The sequence below is a fragment of the Nipponia nippon genome, unplaced genomic scaffold (genome assembly GCF_047370975.1).
Source record: "Nipponia nippon isolate SJK-2023a ecotype South Korea unplaced genomic scaffold, ASM4737097v1 scaffold_8, whole genome shotgun sequence".
Taxonomy (NCBI): domain Eukaryota; kingdom Metazoa; phylum Chordata; class Aves; order Pelecaniformes; family Threskiornithidae; genus Nipponia; species Nipponia nippon.
This window is the reverse complement of record NW_028262402.1, coordinates 48348339-48369028: the sequence shown is the minus strand read 5'-3', so window position 1 is coordinate 48369028 and position 20690 is coordinate 48348339. Positions and strand designations below refer to the sequence as shown.

At 42.1% G+C, this 20690-nt stretch overlaps 1 protein-coding gene across 1 annotated transcript in view; it reads right to left on the bottom strand.

Annotated features, from left to right (window-relative positions):
- The window catches only part of MAP1B (microtubule associated protein 1B), a 76757-nt gene that overhangs the window by 7428 nt on the left and 48639 nt on the right, over positions 1 to 20690 (bottom strand). The window contains exons 3-5 of the mRNA XM_087742614.1: positions 15754 to 15836; positions 11607 to 11747; positions 441 to 7254 (exon numbers count right to left, since the gene is read on the bottom strand). Of these exons, the coding sequence (XP_087598740.1) occupies positions 441 to 7254; positions 11607 to 11747; positions 15754 to 15836 (7038 nt within the window). The remainder of the gene's footprint in view (positions 1 to 440; positions 7255 to 11606; positions 11748 to 15753; positions 15837 to 20690) is intronic.

The following is a 20690-nucleotide window of genomic DNA, read 5'->3' as shown; positions in this document are numbered from 1 at the left end:
AATTAATGCAGCAAAGTAATGGCCGATAGTACCTTTGCCTCCCACAATATTTAATTGCATTAATTTATGTTAAGAGAATTGTGCCTACAATTCATTCTTACAGTGAATAAAGTGGTTCACTTTGCTACTGATGTCACTTCACCTACAAAAGTGGTACTTTTAATTCTGTTAGTTGGGTAACAGTTTAGACAGCTAGTATTAAGTTCTTTATATTTTATGTACTCTCTGAGCAAACTGACACATCAAGTTTCTCAGATTACAGAAGTTAAATTAGTGAATTTCATGCATTTAAATGTGGCCTTTATATGCTGGATTTATATTTAAAACCTGGACTTTATTTGGGGATTTGCTGCAAACCACATTCTCAGCTGATATAAAGGCAAACTAACTTCACTGCAACAACTAAGAAAATCTTAACACTAGGGAATTGCTATCTTTACCTGTGGTTGCAGTCTTTGCTGACTTGGATGTTGTATTTGCTGCATTCTTGGTGTCCTTATCTTTCTCTTCCACTCGAGACTTTACTTCTGGATTAGAGATATTTTTGGTTGCCTTCTCCACAGACTCCTTCTTTTTTGGAGAAGCTGTTTTGGAAATTTTGTCTAAAGATTCTTTTATAGCTGGCTTTGGTGAAGCCACTTGTTTTGATTTACCATCACTTTTTTTAACAGGAGAAGATGACTTGGTCTTAGTACCCTGCTTTTTTGTCTTTGTCTTTTCTTTGAGGTCCTTCTTCAAAGGTTTACTTAAATTCTGATCAACAGGCAGAGCCTCTGGATCAACCATGGAAACATCAGGGTGCCTAGGAGAAGGGCTGCGATCCTGCATTGGGGCAGGTGGTGGGTCAATGTGTTTGTATGTAATTGTCTTGTCCGTCGGAATGGTTTCTGACTCATCTTCTGAGTCAATGTTAGCATCTGCAGTGATGGAAGGACATTCCTCAGTCTCTGGGGGAACATCCGAATCAGTCTGAGATGGGGCAGACTCACTCACGGATGTGGGAGGGGTCTCATCACACTGTCGCCCTTGCTGCTTTCCCCCAGAAGGTGGCTGAGCTCCCCCAGATTGTGTTAATGGCTTCTCTTGATCTTGAGACTGTTCTTCACTTGCAAACCACTCAAGGGGGTTTGGGTTGATAAATGAGGGTGAAAGTTCAGTTTTGGGATGTTTATATTCGCAAGAGGACACAAGGCATAAGTCAACATCTTGACGGGATTCTGCTAACGATTTTCCTGGAGTGAAATGTGCACTTGCTTCATAGGAATAGCTAGTAGCTTCAGGTGACCTGGTGGCTCTCCCAGTTGTCTCAAATGAGTAATCTGTGGCTTCAGGTGAACTAGAGGATTTCCCAGTTGTCTCATAGGAGTAACCCATGGTCTCTGGTGACCTGGTGGTTCTCCCAGTTGTCTCATAGCAGTAGCTAATGGCTTCTGGTGACTTAGTGGTTTTCCCTGTTGTCTCATAGGAGTAATCCATAGAATCAAGTGATCTGGTAGCTTTCCCAGTTCTCTCATAGGAATAATCTGTGTCCTCAGGTGATTTGGTGGTTTTCCCTGTTGTCTCATAGGAATAATCTGTGTCCCCTGGCGACCTAGTAGTTTTCCCTGTTGTCTCGTAGCAATAATCTGTGTCCCCAGGTGACCTAGTGGTTTTCCCAGTCATCTCATAGGAATAATCTGTGTCCCCAGGTGACCTGGTGGCTTTCCCAGTCATCTCATAGGAATAATCTGTGTCCCCAGGTGACCTGGTAGTTTTCCCAGTTATCTCATAGGAATAATCTGTGTCCCCTGGTGACCTGGTGGTTTTCCCAGTCATCTCATAGGAATAATCTGTGTCCCCTGGTGACCTGGTGGTTTTCCCAGTCATCTCATAGGAATAATCTGTGTCCCCAGGTGACCTGGTGGTTTTCCCAGTCATCTCATAAGAATAATCTGTGGCCTCAGATGACCTCATATTTTTCGCGATTATCTCATAGGAATAATCTGTGGCCTCAGGTGACCTAGTAGGTTGCCCGGTTGTCTCATAGGAATAATCTGTGGCCTGAGGTGATCTGGTAGGTTTTCCAGCTGCCTCATAGGAGTAGCTAATATCCCCTGGTGACCTAGTAGTTTTATCTGTGGCCTCATAAGAATAACTAAGTTCTTCTGGTGATCTGCTGCTTTTCTCTGAATCTTCTTTTTCTGGGCTGAGTAAAGGTTCTGGACTGTGCTTTGTTAGGGGTTCCTGGTAACCAAATGCTTTGCCAGAGGACACTTGCAGTGACAGTGAAGGTGTGTGACTAGCTGACACTGTTTCTGTGATTGCAGGAGGTGAATCTGGAAAACTAGGAGAGTACAGAGGAGAAGATTCCCTTGGAGTTAATGGAGACAGGTCAGACTTTGGTGACAGCTTTTCTCCTAGGCTCTGCACCTTTTCTGAGGTAAAAGAAGAATGTAGTGACATATCTCTGGGTGGAACAGCACCTGAAAAAGTTTCCTCTGGCAGTGGTGAAGTTACCTGGGAAGGTGTATGAGCTGATGAAGTTGAGGATGAAGCTTCAATTTGAGAAACTGAAATAATTTCTGAAATATCTTTCTCCTGAGAGTAAGACAACTGCTCCACAGGGGAAATCTTCCGTGCAAAAGTAGGCTCCTGTATATCTGAAGGGCTATAATCTACTTCTGTTGGCCCATTTTCAGATATATGGTGTATACTAGTGCCTACAGTAGGATATTCTGGAGATTGCCTACTAAAGTCCATTGCTAAAGACTGCTCAGGGGACTCCTGACCAAATTCTACTGACATAGTTGACTGCTCAGGAGATCTGTGATCATGCACTGGCGTTCTCGATTTTGCAGTTTTAGGTGAGAAATCTGGTGGAGAAATTGACATGGGCCTTGGGCACTCTTCCTTAGATGGAGACATTTCTGTTTCCTGAAAAGTTGTTGGTGTTTGTACAACTGACACTGAAAGGGAATCATCAACTTCAGTAGAGTGGGGAGATCCAACCTCAGCATGCAAAGAAGGAGATACGTCATCAGTAGTTGGTTCTGGAAATGAACTAGTAGCAACAGATGCTGTAGAGACAGAAGCTACTCCTTCTATATGGGAATAGGTGTCTTCTGCTACAACCTCATCAACAGGAGTTGCAGACTTGTCAGAAACAGTGCCTTCAGAAATTGACATTTTGGTATCTTCTTTTAAAGAACCGAACTGACTGGTATCTATTTGAGTAGGTGAGAGGTCACCTGCTAACTTCCGCTCATCCAAGACCAGTGAAGACTGGGAGCTGCTGGGTTCTGTATCCTCCATTTTCCTTTCTAGGCTGAAGCTTTCCTTAATTACCATAAACTCCATGCTTTTTTCATCTTGTTTTTCTTGGAAAAGGCCCACAGAGCTGGCTTCAGAGGCTGGGCTCATCTGAACAGGTGATTTTTCTTTGTCAGGTTTCCCCTCAGAAGGGCTTCCATAATCTCTGGTGGGAGACTTTAAATCAGCACTCAAAAATGTATCATAAGTGGTCTCTGAACCTATCAGTGGTGGACTCCGTAGAGGCGAGAGAACTTTTTCAATAGGAGATTCTGAATCTGGCACAGGTTCATCCATAGGGCTTATTCTGGGTTTTGCAGACTCATCTTTGACTTCACTGAATTCAAAGCTAACAGGAGCTTCTGTTGACTTTTCACTGGTTTCAGAGGGAAGCTGACTGGACTTTTCATCAGTGGGAGACTGATAATAAGGTGTGTGGCCAGCACTACCAGCAGCAGACTGTGAGGGAGATGCTACTTCTAACGTTTTATCTTCAGGGCTTGCACAGTGCTCTTCAGCAACTTCTTGATGTACATCAGGCAATGTAGCAATGGAGGCAGGCTCAGATGAGACCTTGATCTGATTGGGAGTGAGTGAAAAGTTCACACTACGTTCACTCAGTGGTGTTTTGGCGACAGGTGATGGAGGGGACAAACTGTCAGCTGGACTCTTGGTTGGACTACGTTTTCCACCAACATCTTCTTGATAAGGTTCTTTGATTTCTAATTTAGCAGTGTCTTGGATTTCACTTTCTTTTTGCCGGTATACATCTTGGAATGCTGATTTGCAGAATTTGTCTTCCTCTAATGAAGAAGGTGGTGAGATGGTGGAAGCTGACACATTATACTCTTTCCCTTCTGTGGCCTCTGTTTTGGATCCTTCAGATAATCCATTAAAAGCATCTGGAAGTGGAGAAAGTTTAGGTCTGCCAAACTCTTGAGAGTACAGTGATGTCTCATACTTGGTAATGTTCACATACTCCTGAGAGGGTGACTCACTTTCCTCATTGTTAGTTTCATCACTCATGACATCACGGGGTGTTGACATTTCATCCATTGGAGTTGGTTCACTGGATATTTCGATGGTAGACTGTGTGTAACCTGAAGTAGCAGTGAATTCCTCAGGTTGATCTTCTCTATTTTCTTCGTCAGAAACAGTGGCTTCACTTTCTGAACCACCAGGTAATGTCTCATCATGGATAGAAGAGGCTGGTTCAACTGCTGGAGACTGAGGCTCTGAGCGTTTTGTTGGTGTAATTATGAGTAGGCCATATTTATCTTCAACTTCACCAGCTTCTGCAGCTTTGTCTACCACAGCCATCACATAATCTTCTTCAGCTTCTATTTTTTCAGTTTCCTCTTCATCTCTGATGTCTTCTGCTTTGTCTTCCTCATCTTCTTCAGTCTCTTCAGTTTCTGCCTTTTCTATTGCTTCTTCCCTGTCTTCCTCAGCCCGTTCATCTGATGCCTCATAATCTGCCTTTTCAATATACTTTTCATCTTTAATGTTAGCATCTGCTTCAGCCATTATTTCTTCTGAGCTCTCTTCAATTTTTCTTGGTTCTCCCATATATGGTTTTGTGGTGTCCAGTGGTGACTTTTCTTCTTCATCTTCACCACGTTCTTCAGCTTCTTCTGTCTCTGCCTTTTCCTCATAATCTCCTGCTTCGGATGATTCTTCCAAGCCAGTTCCTTCATCTTCAAACTTTTCATTGTCATCAACCCTGTGCTTTTCCACAGGTTCCAATTCTTCAGGTGTCTGTTCACACTCACCCTCAGCCTCTGTGGTAGTTATGCCTTCATCAGAAGACTCGGCAGGTCCTTCATTATCTAGTTTTTCTTTTTGCACTTCAAAGGCCTCTTTTTGTACTGTGCCAGTGAGTTTCAGTTCATCCTCTATCAGTGCAACTTGAGGTTTTGTTTCTTTTATTGTTTCTACTTCTTCAGCTTTTAATTCCTCAAAATCCTTTGTTAAATCCTCTGGTGAAGACATAAGGGATCTCTCAGCTTCGAGTTCCTTTCCACTGGCTGTAATTTCTGCAGCTGCTACAGCTGCTACAGTTGTGGCAGCAACTCCAACTGCTGCAAGGGCAGCTTGTGCTCCACTGACTTTGATCTCCTTCTTCACAGTCTTAACTTTTCCTTTTTCCTTTGGCTTCCCAGCAGGTACTGCTTCTTTTTTAGCAGGTTCCTCCTTCTTTTGTGGTTTAGGCTTTGCTGCTGGCTTTTTGACTTCAGCCGAAGGAGCAGCTGTCTTCTTTGTTTCTTTAGGAACCTTTTTGATGTCCTTTTTGGCTTCTTTTTCTTCCTTCTTAATATCTTTCTTCTCTTCTTTTTTAACTTCTTTTTTAGCTTCCTTTGGTGGAGCTTCTTTCTTTACTTCCTTCTTAGTTTCCTTCTTCTCTTCCTTTTTCACCTCTTTTTTAACTTCTTTCTTGATCTCTTCTTTTCTGGGTTTTTCCTCTTTTTTGATGGGTGTTTTCTCCTCTTTTTTAGAAACCTCTTTCTTTGGTTTTTCTTTTTCCTCTTTCTTTTCTTCAGGTTTTGCTTTGATTTCCTTTTTCACTGGCTTCTCCTTTGACACTTTTGGCTTTACATCTGTAGTTTGTTTTTCAGGAGTTTCAGATTTTACTAATTGTTCTTCTTTACTCGTTATGTCTTTTTCTGCCACTATAGGTTTGGTCTCCACTTTTGCTGGTTTCTCTTTTTTAACTGGAACTTTTTCTTTGCTTTCCAACTTCTGAGGCTTTTCCGGTGCCGGACTAGGCTTTGCAGGCTCTGGTGTTTCTTCTTTAGATTCTTTTCTGACAGGCTTGCTTGGTGGCGTCTTCACAGCAGGCTTGAGACTCTCCTTGCTGTCTGTTCGTTGCTTCAACTTTGCTTGTTTCACAGCCGGACTAGCAATGTTCCCAGTTAGGTCTTTTTGTGTAACCATTGGTTGTTTAAGGAAGTCTAAGTGTTTAAGTTTTTCTAGTCCTTCTAGAATATTATATTGGGTGCTGTTTCCGGGAAACAGAACTCGGATTATTTTTTCTGCAGGATTAGCTGGATGCCATACAATCAGGGATGAGACAGAGGTGAAGTAGGATAATGGAATGTCTAGTTCTTGGCCATTTGGTAGCAGGAATTCAGCTTTATCTTTGTTAGTACCGCTCCATTGCTGCATAAAATATTGCATCTCTTTGCTATTTTTGACAGGATTAAGCACATACATCTCAAGTTTGCCAACTCCCATTTTCTGAAATAAAATGATGGGGTCAATGGTATTTCCCACGTTTCTGAAAAGAGGTTCTGGTTTCATAGACAATTTATTTAAATACTGGAGAGTAAAACAAGCTTCTTCTACACTCCTTTTTACTCTAAAGTTAGGATCCAAGTTCTTTAGGTTCTCAGGTACATTAAGGAATACAACTCCTAAATCAGGTGAGATCAGATTTTTCATCCAGTCACTGTTAGTAGTAGACCCTTGGGACTGTTCCTCTTCTAGTTCGGCTATCTTTCGCTGAAGCATGCTATTGATTCCTGGCAGGTTGTCATCTCCGATGTGAGTGAGCAGAATGGAATCTACCCTGTCCAAGTGCCGGATAAGTTTCCAAAAGCAAGATTTTCTTTCAGATCCTCCATTGATAAGCATGTTGAATCCATTCACTGCAAACAATGCAGAGTCCCCTCTTCCCCCTGGGAAAATATAACAGCAGGGTTTGGAGAGTTTCAAGAAGCCTCCTGAAGTTGGAGGTTCCAAAATGTCAAATGGTGATGGCACTTCTACTGATTCTGACAGATACTCTGTGAATTCAGAGAGTCCTTCCATTTCAGGCAATATGGAAGCTGAGTTGAGTTTAATGTTAATAAAGTCTTGAAGGTTGTGTCTGTCAAGGTTGGAATTTTTCCAGTCCCCTTCCTCAGGGCAGAAAAGAGTTAGGCTGGCTTTGTTGGCAGGGTGTGTGGTGCTCAATAATTCACCAATCTAGGGTTGTAAAACAAAAACACAAGAAGATGCATGTAAATTAATTTTTTAATCACAATTAATGTCAGAACACAATATTTCCTCATTAGATAGATAAAACCTTTTTCATTTGCTTCTGCACTGGAGAGTAGCCATCCTAGAAGCTAAAGGAACCTGTTACCACGATTAGTTTACTACTGTATTTTTTTAAACACAAAGAAGGACCTTATTCCTGGTCCCTATTGCCCAAAGGATGGCAGTACCCCAAGGTTCCCCCTCCCTTCCTCCACCCTTTACAGGGGGATGGTACAAACTTTTATATTGAGAGGGTATGAGGACTATGAGGCTAACACTGTCAGAGCTGCCACTATCTCTACCATTGGCTCATGAGTCTCCTTGCTGCCCCAGTCCATCCAGAAGAGTCAGCCAAATATCTAAGGGATGAAGCACATCCTTTTAACAGGCAGAGAGCAATTGCAACCCAGAGGAGGCCAGCATCCTCCCAGGGGCAGCCGCCTTCCTCACCCCTTCTCTCATGGGATATATTCCACCACACCATCATTACTGCAGTTCTTTCTGCAGGCTGGCTACTGAAAAGCCAGCACTGCTCCCAGATTAGCACGACTGACTGCAGGAGAGTTTTCCAGAACACTAAGAAATGAGTTATTGCTTCAGAAATGCAAACAGCTACAAGTTTTGTATTTCTGAGACTATGAGATACAGGGATAAAGAAAAAGCCAGAAAAAAAGTGTTAGGGTTAAAAATGTTCTTGTCATTATTTTGATTTTATACTCATGGACCACAAAAGTTGACATCTAGAATAACTCCATTAATTTTGACAGTGTTTGATAACATGCTATTACCAAAACCAGCTGCTGAAATAAAGGCATGGAAAACAGGAAGTTCTGTGCCATAGTATGAAGAGCTGTTGTTTTATTCCAGCCTGAACTAAAAAACAATATTTGATGGTCCCAGATTAGTAGACAAACAAACATGAAAAAGTATGACACATTTTATACCTTCTCCTAGTTCCACAGATACTTTCATTTGACTTTTTTTTTTACTGACAATTCGGTTAAATGTAGCCCATTTCTGTTCTATTTGCTCTTAACAAGGAGACCACCAAATTATGTAAACTTCTTCTTTAAAGAAGTAATTCAGACATAAAATGTCAGTGCAAAATATGCCAGCACATCATCACGCAAAATACCACAACCGTTTTTGCAGAGACTCAGTTGTCAGTTCAAGCTGTAAAAACAGTTTTCATAACGATGACATAAAATAAGCTACAGCTGAATAATTTGAAAGTCTTGGACCACAAGCTGAATCAGCAGAAGAAATGAATATATAAAAAATTAATGATGTTGGATTGCATTAGATCTCTTTGGGCCTCTCTGGGTGTATGTCTCACTTTCTTTCTTTATGTTACATTATTTATTTTCAGCATTTACCAAAAATAAAACTCAACAAAGATGCAGTGGCTGTTATCCAAAGAAAGATAATCCAACCAATACCTAAATAAAGCAGAAAATAAATATTTTCTATCTTCCTTTGTCAGCCTTACTTAGTATCCAAACCATTTGACAGAAGTATAAATAAATCTCACCCGTATGTCAGACATGGCTTTGTCTGAAAAAGAGCAAAGGAAAAAACAAAGCAAAACAAAATAAAAGGAGAAAAGGCTGAAAAGGATGAAAGATAAGGAAAACAGGAGAACCATTCCTGTTGTTTATTGCGGAAATAAGAAAAGAGTGGCAGCGCAGACCACAGCTCTGAAATGGATTTAGGGTCTCAAGTGTACTCCTTATGCTGTGTCTCTGAGCAGGGTTGAAAACACATTCTTATGTTATTCCTACAAAGGGAGTAAAAGATCACTTCCTCTGGATGAATAAATCCAAGTCGGTTGCACATAAAAGGACAGAACTTGAGTACAGACTGTTTCTCATGTAGGGCCAATTTTCTGGCTACATAAAAAAATCATATGATAATACACTGGGCTAATGAATATACTGGGCCAAGGTTTGAGGTTAGTCCTCTCCAGTTTATGCTATACCATATTTGGATTTCTGCTTCATAACCCTAAATTCTGACTTTCTTTGCTCCTAAAAGTTGGCATGCAAAATGCAGACAGTGTTAAGCCACTGGTAGTGCAGGCCAATGAAAAGCTGGAGAAAAATTATACCAGACATAGATCGTATCTGTTAGGAACAGCAAGTTCAGGAACACCCCAGAAAAGGCCTCAATGGATTTGCATTTCATATGGTAACACCAAGGATATCAACAGTTCCATTGCTTATGCTACTTGGTAACACAGAGATGTAACTGCTCCTTCTCCTCTCTGGATTCGAAGTCCCTCTGGGAGCAAAGAAATGTATCTGTGAACCTGATAATCTTTTCAAGCACTGAGGGACATCTGTTGGGGAATCCTCAAGTTTTAAAGGTGTCACAGCTGGTGAAGGCAAACAGCAAGCTGGCTGCTCAGAGAAAACACAAGGTTGTTTCCTACCCTAGGCCACAAAGGTAAAAAGAAAGGTTTTCCTCTGCTAGCTGTTGTTGCAGAGGCAGTGGAGTGGGACATCTTCAATCTTCTGGCACAGGAGAAGTTGAAAACACCACTTTCAGGCATTGCCTGCAGGGAGTTCTCCAGGCTAGAAATGGATTTCTGAGTTAGACTTCATAAGAGTATCCCCCAAAGGGTATTTATCATTTACTTATTTGTAAGCACATTCCTTGACCATAGTTCAGGTTTGGTCCAGTGAAGTAAAAATGGGCAGAGGCCAGAGACACCAACTCTACACAGTACTCATCAAACCTCACATGCTTATAGAATCATAGAATCATTTAGGTTGGAAAAGACCCTTAAGATCATTGAGTCCAACTGTTAACCTAGCACTGCCAAGTCCACCAGTGTCAGGACAGCACAGAAATTCTTTCTTCTGACCACCACTTAAAAAACCACTAACCACTTTTTTCTAACCTTTTTTCTGATTTGTAGACCACCTAAAAATTTCCTGGTATTGGGGTCCTTTAAAAAATGTTGCATACACAGACTGTAGTATGGCAAATGCAATCTTTCTTTGCTTTTGCGAAATCTTGTAGAAGCAGTGAGAGCTCAAGGCTTCAGAAACAGTAAGTTGGAAGCCATCACTTTCAAAGACCCACGCCAGCTGGCTGGTGAGCCTACTGCTAGCCACAGAGATGAGCCAAGTGAGCCTTACTCATAGCCCACGGGAGTACGCCCTGCATGCCCACCGCTGTGGCAATCCCTCAGCAACTGTAACTCATGGCCAATCACCACCACTCCGCTTTCCAGCCAACAGTTTCACTTCCTACCACTAATGGTAGGATTCGCCTCTAGTTTTTCATGTAGTCATAAGGTAATTATGTGTCGCTAATTAGCCAGAGATGGAAGGAGCTTGGGTTTGCAGTTTCATAGAAAAGTAACTCTCCGAACTGCCACTGAGTTTTAGGCGTCATGTATGTTCACAGAGCAGCAATCCAGCTCTTTCCCTAACCCTACAACCATATGCTGAACAAAGAGGCTTTGAGAATAGGATCAAATGGAAACAATAAGGTCATGCTGGAGCTCATGCAAACTTTGCTTTTCAGTGCTGAACTTTCAAATCTCATTCCACTGACATGCTCCTAATTAGTTTTGGAAACTAAATTCCTAGGGATGCAGCCATGTAGTTTATTTAAATATATACTTTACACAACAGCCAAATTAGGTGTGACAGCTTGTTTACTATGGGTTCCTGCCCTATGGGAGCTTTCAGACACAGTACATTAAGCAAGACAGCAAAATAACAAGTCATGAACAAACAGCGTTAAATACTGGTATACTTCATACTTATCTTTTTGGTATGTAAAAATCACAATATTTACAGATTTCACTAGCCAAATTTTAAACACTACTATAAAGAAGCCAAGCAGGTAGGTAGTGCAAAGAACTACAGCTATTCCAATAGAGAGCCTCTATCTTATTTAACGTCACCTACTACTTAGCTGCCACCAGGCAAGAACCTGGTGTCAAGTTTAATTTGACTGCTTTGTATGTGCACCTTAGATAAACAACCTGTATTATTTTAAACACAGCACTATCTCCTTCCATTGTCAGAAGTTTCCTTGATTTTCTGTTTCTGGAAGTTACCATTTAGTCCCCTAAATTAAAATCTAATTTTTTTGTTAAGCAATTTACATAAAATCTAAAGTAAATTAAATAAATATTTTGAAAGAAAGTTTATAATGAAGAATAAAGACCATCAGCATTGGGCTGTCAATGCTAACTCTAACAACACAAAGGGCCATTTTTAGTCTTCTAGAAACCTCTACCATCACATGACAATGTATGGAAGACACTTTTCTGAACACACCTCTTGATCCGTGAAGATCTCAATGAAGTTCTGGAAGGAGAAGGACCCTGACTGAAGAATGAGTTCTCCTGTGTTTTCAAAGCACTGTCCGGTTAGTACAAGGAGCTTGTGCCTTGCAGCGTCTGTGATCATTAAACGCACCTAGAATGAAGGAGAGAAATACATCAATAATGGGAGTTACCATGTGTTTCTATATTTCACTGAAAACATGCAGTTTATCTCTCCTATTTTAAAATATATTTTGCACCAGTGTTTCCCAGGACTGTCAAAACATTATCAAGTTATAGTGCTGTTTACAAAAGACAGTAACAAAGGTGCAAAAGGGAAAAAAGGAGGGATGAGAAGCAATTAGAGAGAAGGTCTGATGAATAAACCAAACTAATGACATGGAAAAAAGATCAAGGGGCAAAATAGAATAAAATTTGAATGAAAAAATAATACTTTCAATGAACAAACATATTCCTTGTATAATTCTTGGTGAATTTCAATGGCTCTGTATCAGGACACCCTTGGCGAACTGTGTCCCATGTGCTAACGAGGGACAGCTGCATGTGTCAGACTCAGTTTTTGGAAGGCTGCTCTTCTTTTCCCAGAGTACAGCATTATTTGCTATTCAGTTGTGAAAATGTCACTGAAGAGTAAGAAATCACACATAAAAGTGTCATATTTAGACTCTCATTCTGTTGTAACCTGAATCATATAGAAAGTGAAGGGTGGATTCTGCTTCACCATAAACTTGAACTTCAAGCACTCAGATACAGTCACATGGACCATTTAAATCTCATGATGTCACTAACTTGTACACTGTAAGTTTTTAAAGTGTGCCAACCCAAGACCTTTTTCAATACACAGTAGTAAATTCAGTGGATGCCTGACGGCACAAATGAGCTTGCTACTGAGAAATAACCTTCTTCTGCATTTTGAAATATCTCTTAACTATTCTAAAATAGATGCTCGTTACTTTACTTGACCCTCACTACAGCTACTAATAATTCCTGTTTGTCCCCCAGGGGGAGATTTACTTGCATGCTAAGAGAAATCCATACATTCAGTATACTTCTGTTGGCTAACTTAAACTTAAATTTAAGAACAAAACTAAAAAAACCTGTGTAAGATTCTGTACTGTTGAGTAAATTTTTTGCAAATACTTCAAAAGTCTTGTCCAACACTGAAAAATCAATTCAGCCAATGGTAAGGTATGAATTTCAAGTGTACTAATAATTCCTCTGTTTAAGGAGGAATTAAGCTAAACTAGAATAGTGATTCCAGAACAAGGCTATCCACGTATTAAACTAAATGAGCAGAGTCCATCTGGAACAACTCCACATGATATTGCACCCAAGCTCCATCTCCATGGAGATGACATAATCACCTCAGCTCTCCTAGCAAGCTATTCTTTCCAATTTTTATATTGATTGTTAAGCAATCAGTTGTTCTAAATAATTCCTGCTCACACCAGGGAGGCTGAGCCAGGAAGGCTCGACCTGAATCTCTGCTGAACTCGTGTTTTCAGTACAAGAAGAAAAGAGGCACTGAAGAGAATGTATCTGAAAGAAGATCCCAATTCTACCACATTTTCATTGTTATTTTATTAAATAAGTGACCCTGATGCTGAGCCGCAGAAAGTTCCTTTAATTAAATGCAGGACTAATGCTGGTCTATCACTAATTGCACTAAACAATTATAAATTCAGCAATATCTTTGCTGGATCGAGTGTATCTATTTCTGTTCCAGACAGAAATATAGATAAGTGCAGCTGGCTGTCTGATGTGTGTTGCTCAAATCTTGTCTGTTTTAGCTGTATTAAAACCATAAAAGAACTGGCTTCCTCTTGTATGTTTTGTCTCATTGCTGGCAGCAGTGCTGGGCAGCCTGCCAACTTCTGTGTAAACTCACCAGGTTTTCCAACAGCAAAATTATTTCCTCACTTGTGAATCACTGATATGTGACTGTTACATAATTCTCCTTCAACCTATTTTATTAATTGATGATGAAATACATTCTGCAGAGCTAGCAAACTATGGCAAGAAAAAAAGTAAATAAATGCTTGCCGATTACAGAGCATAATGTATGATACACATGGAAGACCTTCAAGAAACACACAAATTCTCTGTCTCGGTATAAACAAGGCTTCCCGAAGGACTACCAGAAATTTGTCTCCTGATTTCAGGACCACTCCATTTCAGAAGAAATACTGCAAGGTGATGATTCTGTTCAGCTTTACCCTTGTTTGAAGTCTGATATTATTTGAAAGAAGTGAACAGCAAGATGTAGCCTCAGTCAAAACAGAGGTAAAGATGAGGTGTGAACAGAGACAGGAGCATGAGCAGATCAGTGGTTTCCCAGACTTACAGTACAGTTGCAGGAGCATTAGAGCAACAGAGTGGGGTCTTCTTAAGAAGGAAGTAACTGTTCATGGAGGTTTCAGAAACTTGTTTTCTTTGGGAAACTACAGTCTCTCTCCATTTGGGCCTCTCTCTTCTGAGAAGTATTTTGGCATTTGATAGAACATGACAGGAGCTTTGGGCAAAACCATGCTCAGATTACCACCAGTATGGCTATTACCAGTCAGATTAGCAGGAATTTCTTTTAATATAATTTTCCTTTGTTTTTCCTGAATGGATAGATCCAAGTTCCTCTTCTGGTGAAGTCAGAGCTCCATGGTATATCACTCTTTCCCAGATGGAACCTGGAAATCTCTTGATATATGAAACTTAAGTTTTCTATTTGCCACAATGGGCAGAGCATGTCTATTCCAACCTCCAATTTAATCCTCCTGCCTCTTTCTTATTGTCTTTTTCTGGCTTGTGTCCAGTCAGAATCTTGCTTAGCTAGCCAAGTTAAATCTCAGTTTGTAACTTCTGGCTGTGACCAGTCTGGCAAGATGAAAGCGAAGAAAAGATCGCCTCCCACAGTCTAGCGAAAGGAAATTTAACAGTAAATTAGACAAACATCTTCCAGAACCAAAGGAGTAAAGCCGGGGTTCCAAAGTCATTAATGGTCCTAAGACCTTGTTCTTCCGTGTGGTCATCCATCAAAGGTATGATGAGCAACAGTGACAGAAACAGCATTTCCCTACTTTTGGCAGTTTGTTCGGCTCTTCACCCCTTCACACACTTCATAGCTTTTTACTCTGAATGTCTGTGTGTATTAAGAGCTGCTACCCAGCTAACCCCCTGGCTCCTTACCAAGTACCTCTAATGCCTTGTAAGATATTTTCACGCATAGTTTTTTAGTGAATGAGCTGTCATTAACTAAGGTGACTTACTTATTTAAACTCCTACAATTTCAGAAATTTCATTTGTTTCAGAGTCCTTCCTCCTGTTTGTTGTTAAAATCCCTTAAGGTTGGTAACAAAATAGGTATATCTCTATGTGCTACAAGCAGAGCTGCTTCATTTCCCAACAGAAATGGTACTATGTCAGTGCTTCCCAGCACAGGCTAGCAATGCAATTATCCCTATTTTTTCAACCTTCAGTCTCACTAGATAAATTTGTCAATTGTGTCTTTGAGCTACATGCTCAGTTCTTTGACTCTACTCTAGCAAGTTCATGAGGAATTGGCAGTCCTCTTCTGGGGCGCTCTCCAGAGTCCATTGATCATGTCACATGCTTTTTGAAGGACAGATAGATCAACTTAGTGTCACTACCATACAGCTGGTAATTCTTCTCAAAGACCTAAATTTGTCTCAGGGCACCTTCAGGCACTTTTTTCATGTGTAAAATAGGCATCCAGAGCTACCAAACAATGGAGGAGCAGAAGAAAGGCAGATGCAGTTTCACCACAGCTGCCTCCACTTCATCAAGAAGGGAATTTGGTACGTTATGGGAAAATGAGTGCCGGGATCAGAGGTGTGTTTCTCTCCTGTGCCTCTGATATTTTATCAGAAGTCTGGAAAACCAGGGACAAAATCAAAGGATGGCTGATGTTTTTCATGATATTTGCTCCTAACATGCGCTTTCATCCACAGTTAGGACCTGCTTTTAGTCTAAGACTCTGAAAGGCAGTATTGGGGTTTGTCAGTCACTATGCTGGAAGGCAGTAACTGATATTCAAGAACCATCTCAACTACATCTGTTTCACTGCTCTCATCCTGTCCACTTAATGGAGCTTTTACGACACATCCAATGAAGTATTTCTGACTTACCTCAGTACTAACTGCTTCATCTGAGGGATTGATCAGAACTACAGTTTCTAAGACATCACTTCTGTGGTGAAGAATCTTCTGACCTGCAAGCACAGAGAGAAAAAAAAAAAAAAAAGGAAAGAAATTAAATTCAACTAGCATGGTTTGAACAAGCATTTTCCGTGAGCTTGTTGTATGTCCCGGTGTGCGACAGCTCTCTGGTCACCCAGAGCAGCACACATCGGCCACAGCAGCTGCTGTGCTGCTCATCTCTTCAGAAACACCCACGGCATGTTGTCCTGTGGGCCAGAAACACTGCTCCAGAAAATTCAAGGTAATGAAAACAAACTTGCAACAGCACCAGGTCCTGTCCCTTACTCCTGGCCAGAGGGGTCCCTGTAACTCACCTTGGTCTCACAGAGCTGGTGTGCATCAGGGACTGGAGTAACTGTCACCAGCTCAGCATCTGGCCCTGTGTTTTCATGGACGTATCTACACCACAGATACAGCTGAGATTACACAGTCCTGTAACATGCCTAGGTGGTTTTAAATGAGCTTTTCCAGGAACTATTAGCTGCTTAGCCACAGCAGCAGGAAAGTCAGCATGGGCTGCAAACTTCCCCTGCAAGAAGCAATGTGAACACTTGGGCTGTACACCCGTGCCGCCCACCACAGCTAACGAGCACAATTTGTGAGGCAAGCAAAGGAGCCCAGGGGTGTCCCCGCTGCCCACTACCACCAGCACCATCCTGCACAGCACGTCTGTGCTCCCTGTCACACACCGTGGGAGTGCTCCCAAGCCAGGCAGTGTCCCACGCAGACCCCAGGTCCCTGGCCATACCAGACAAACCAGGTGAAAGCTAGGATCCACCCTGCCAAAACTCCCCTTTCAGCCTTCTGCTAATATTGATTAGCATTGGAACACTGAGAGAAATTCATAGAGTCATAGAATTGTTTAGGTTGGAAAAGACCTTTAAGATCATCAAGTGCAACAGTTAACCTAGCACGGCCAAGTCCACCACTAATCCATGTCCCTAAGCACCACATCTACACCTCTTCTAAATACCTCCAGGGATGAGGACTCAACCACTTCCCTGGGCAGCCTGTTCCAATGCTTGACAATCCTCTTGGTGAAAATTTTTTTCCTAATATTCAATCTAAACCTCCCCTCTCACAACTTGAGGCCATTTCCTCTCGTCCTATTGCTTGTTACTCGGCAGAAGAGAGCAATCAATCCCCACCTTGCTACAACCTCCTTCCAAGTAGTTGTAGAGAGCGATAAGGTCTCCCCTGAGGCTCCTTTTCTCCACGCTAAACAACTCAAGTTCCCTCAGCCGCTCCTCGTAAGACTTGTTCTCCAGACCCTTCGCCAGCTTCGTTGCCCTTCTCTGGACACGCTCCAGCACCTCAGAGTCCTTCTTGTAGTGAGGGGCCCAAAACTGAACACAGTACTCGAGGTGCGGCCTCACCAGTGCAGAGTACAGGGGGACAACCACTTCCCTGGTCCTGCTGGCCACATTATTTCTGATACAAGCCGGGATGCTATTGGCCACCTTGGCCACCTGGGCACCCTGCTGGCTCATATTCAGCCAGCTGAATTCCCTGTGGGGATGCTCGGACACTTGCCGTGCTGTCCTGCTTCATCTTCCTCCTGCTTATAAAAACCACAGCAAGCAATGTTAGGCACAAGAGTGAACGGGCGTACCAATAACAGCTAGCTCCTGAATGAATAACGTCTGGAGCAGCCTCGCAGCCCACTGGCGTTCATACTTAGTAGTTAGTCTGTCTCTGTATTTAATAGTGATATTCATCTGACTGGGAGTGGATGCCAGAAAAACACAACAGGACTCTTGACATCTTTTTTTTTCTTATGTTAATTGGCAAGTTCTTATCAGGGTCTCTTTCTGTGAGAACTGCAGTGCGATTAATTAGCAGCTGTATTGTCATTCAGAAATCCAGACTGGTAATTAGTCCAAAAAAACCAGAAGAGCTGTCCCTTCCAAGCAAACTGCTTGGTGCAATGTTAATCAATTAAAATAATTATGCTTAAAAGGAAGTATGAGGGACACAGAACAAGTCACCTATTTGCCAACTTAGAAAAACACCCCTGTAAAGAGATGTAAAATAACGAGGCCGAGAATGGCCACGCTGAAAGGCGCCCTGCATTCCTGTGAGCACCAGGCTGCGCGGGGCAGCCTGGGAGGGTGGTCAGCCAGCCGTTCCCACACCTTCCCCAGGCAGCCCTCCCCAGGGCAGTGGGCCCTGCCTGCGCCACCGATGCCCTCCTCCTCCTCCTCCCTGCGCTGCCTGCACCCCGCCTGCCCTCCTCCTCCTCGCCACCGAGCCGCAATGTGCTGCGTCTTTTGCTTTTGCTCTGCGGAAGTCCTGCTTATAGAAGTAAAAGCTTATAATCAAATGATAGAAAGTGACGGAGAAGGAAAAAAAAAGAATGTTCCTAAAATGTGAGATGGGGTTGTAGTTTACTCTCTTGTGCATGACAGTGCCTAGAGACTTGTGGATAATAATCTAATTCATTTGAAGAAACCTAGTTTTCTTCACGCACATTCTTTTTGCTGTACATCCTTGAAAGAAAGAGACAGATAGTACATTACGAAAGGGGAGGAGGGCAGGTCTCCCTCTGCAGCATCCAGTTCTGGCATTACCCTTTGTAATTAAATTTATTTTTATTGCTCTGTTTCCTTGCCTAACAGGAATGCATATATAAGGCTACATTCAATAAAACATCCAGATGGGTCTGTTACCACAGACTCCTTCAGAGGATGCTCTGCAATCTGATATTTTAGTTATTCTGCCCACTTCCCTCAAATTAAGAGATTAGGCAGTGTTTATTCAATCTAGTCTTTACCATTGTTAAGGAAACAAAAGAAATCATCACCCTTTAGTTGCCACAGAAATTTCTCACTTAATAGTTGGTGACACAGAGCACACAGTTTGCTTCAGGCCAGACTAAGCCTCATATATGATTAGACATCAACACATTAAGCACAGGTAGAAAAGAAATGCAATTTGCCCCATGCAAAATTAGTCAAAGATGTATAGCGTCCACCTGACTCAAAGCACCCACTTTGGACTTCACTGAACCTGCTCCAAGTCGTGTATCTGTGTAGCTGGGAGGGATTTGACCTGAGGAGTTGCAACTCGTGGTAACCAGCACCGATGGTGGTTACTTACACCCTATGCTCCCGTGGGCCACACACCCAGCTCCAGTGCTTGCATGGTTTCATGCACCTTGAGACTGATTTCCAGAAGCAAGCGTAGAGGTTTGCACCATGTACATGGTGCTTGTTCAGAGCTGCCTGTGTGACTGCCTCCCTCTTTGACTCCTCAGCATCAGCATGTGTTATTGCTTATCATACAGGGTGGAGACCCAGCACTGGTAGGGTGTGAGTCACTATGAGGGTTCCCATCCCATGTAAAACTTGGAAAGTTTGTGGCTACTTGCTTATATCAGTAACATGGTTCTGTGTCACTGCTTGAGAAATAAAAAAATACATCTTTTATTAAAACTACTTACACTTTTGTAAGAGCAACACAGGCTTACCACCCAGGTTGATACCCTGAGATGCTCAGCTGGAATGAAGGAAAGTCTCCCACAGAAACAGTTTAATCAAGCAGAAATGAACTGTCACAATGTGGGAGCAGAAAGCAGCAACAGCATTTCACAAACTCGCAAGAGACTGTGACTTACTAAACTACAGATGGAGTGGGAGAATCTGAGACTCGTGTAGAAGATCTGGGGTTGCGTTAAATTAACTCTACTGGATTTTTGCAGCCCATCTCTACACATTTGACAGAACATTTCTGTGATGTGTCAGAGGAAGAAAGGAAGAAACTTGCAGGTTGCACAGAAGTGGTTGGGTGGATAGATTTTACCTGCTTATAGTTTCTGGAAAGCAAGTCGAAGTCCTATCTAAAGACTTTCAGAAATAAATATTAATTGTGTTTGGAAGAAATCTAAGTATCTGTTCATCCTTGACTTTATTAAGTAAAGCTTCAAATTAAAACCAGATATGAATAAAGAGACTTGGCAGCTGTTTGATTTGGAACCAGAACAGAGAGGAGAAGTGAACAGCATGCGACAATTGCTTAAAGGGTGATTTCCACATGCATCATCCCAGTTCCTATGGCCATAGGACCCTATTGCTCCCCTACTCAGCCAAATATCAATGACATTTATAGTAGGATTATTGGATGGGGATGGTGTCAGTAACATTTCCTAGAGAAGTGACTCAACAGACTTCTAACTTACACAGTTGATCTTTTCAGGCCAATCAAGCAGCATGATCATGGGGCCCACTTTTAAGTGATTACATTAATTTTGTGTGAACACAAAAGGTAAATGAATGGCAAGGAAAAGAAAGCAAGCCCTTCTTCAAGTCTTGTTTAACCAAAGATCACTACTGACACACTTCTTACTGGGCATGCCTGTGCAACACCAGCTCATGGAGGAGCATGCTGTAGGCAACAAGCTACTCAACAGAGGGGTTCCCATCAGCCCTTCCTGTCACCCTCGATGGACACCAGCACTCACTCACTCCCCATCAATGCCATTTCCACACAAAGTAAACACAGAGGAAGTAGGCAAATCTTTCCTGTGATGATTCTTGGCAGGAAGGGTGAAGGGACAAGACCTTCTCCCTGAAGATGATGACTGTTTGACACCTGAGTTGGCATTCAAACACAACCCTTTGGCAACTTTAAACATCTTTTCTTTTTCGTTGTAAAGAACGTTTTTTTCTCTGTCGGAAGTCATGACTGCTGTGTTACACCAGTCACCGTGCTGGGTGGCATTAGCAGATGGCATAGCTTGCAAGGCTTGCTAATGAAACTTCCCACAAGCCATGACTAGGCAATTAATTCTCTGCAGCTGGAAATGTTCAGTGCTCTGCTCTGCTCTGCAGAGCTCCAATGCCCAGGACCCCGCTGCTGCCCCTGTC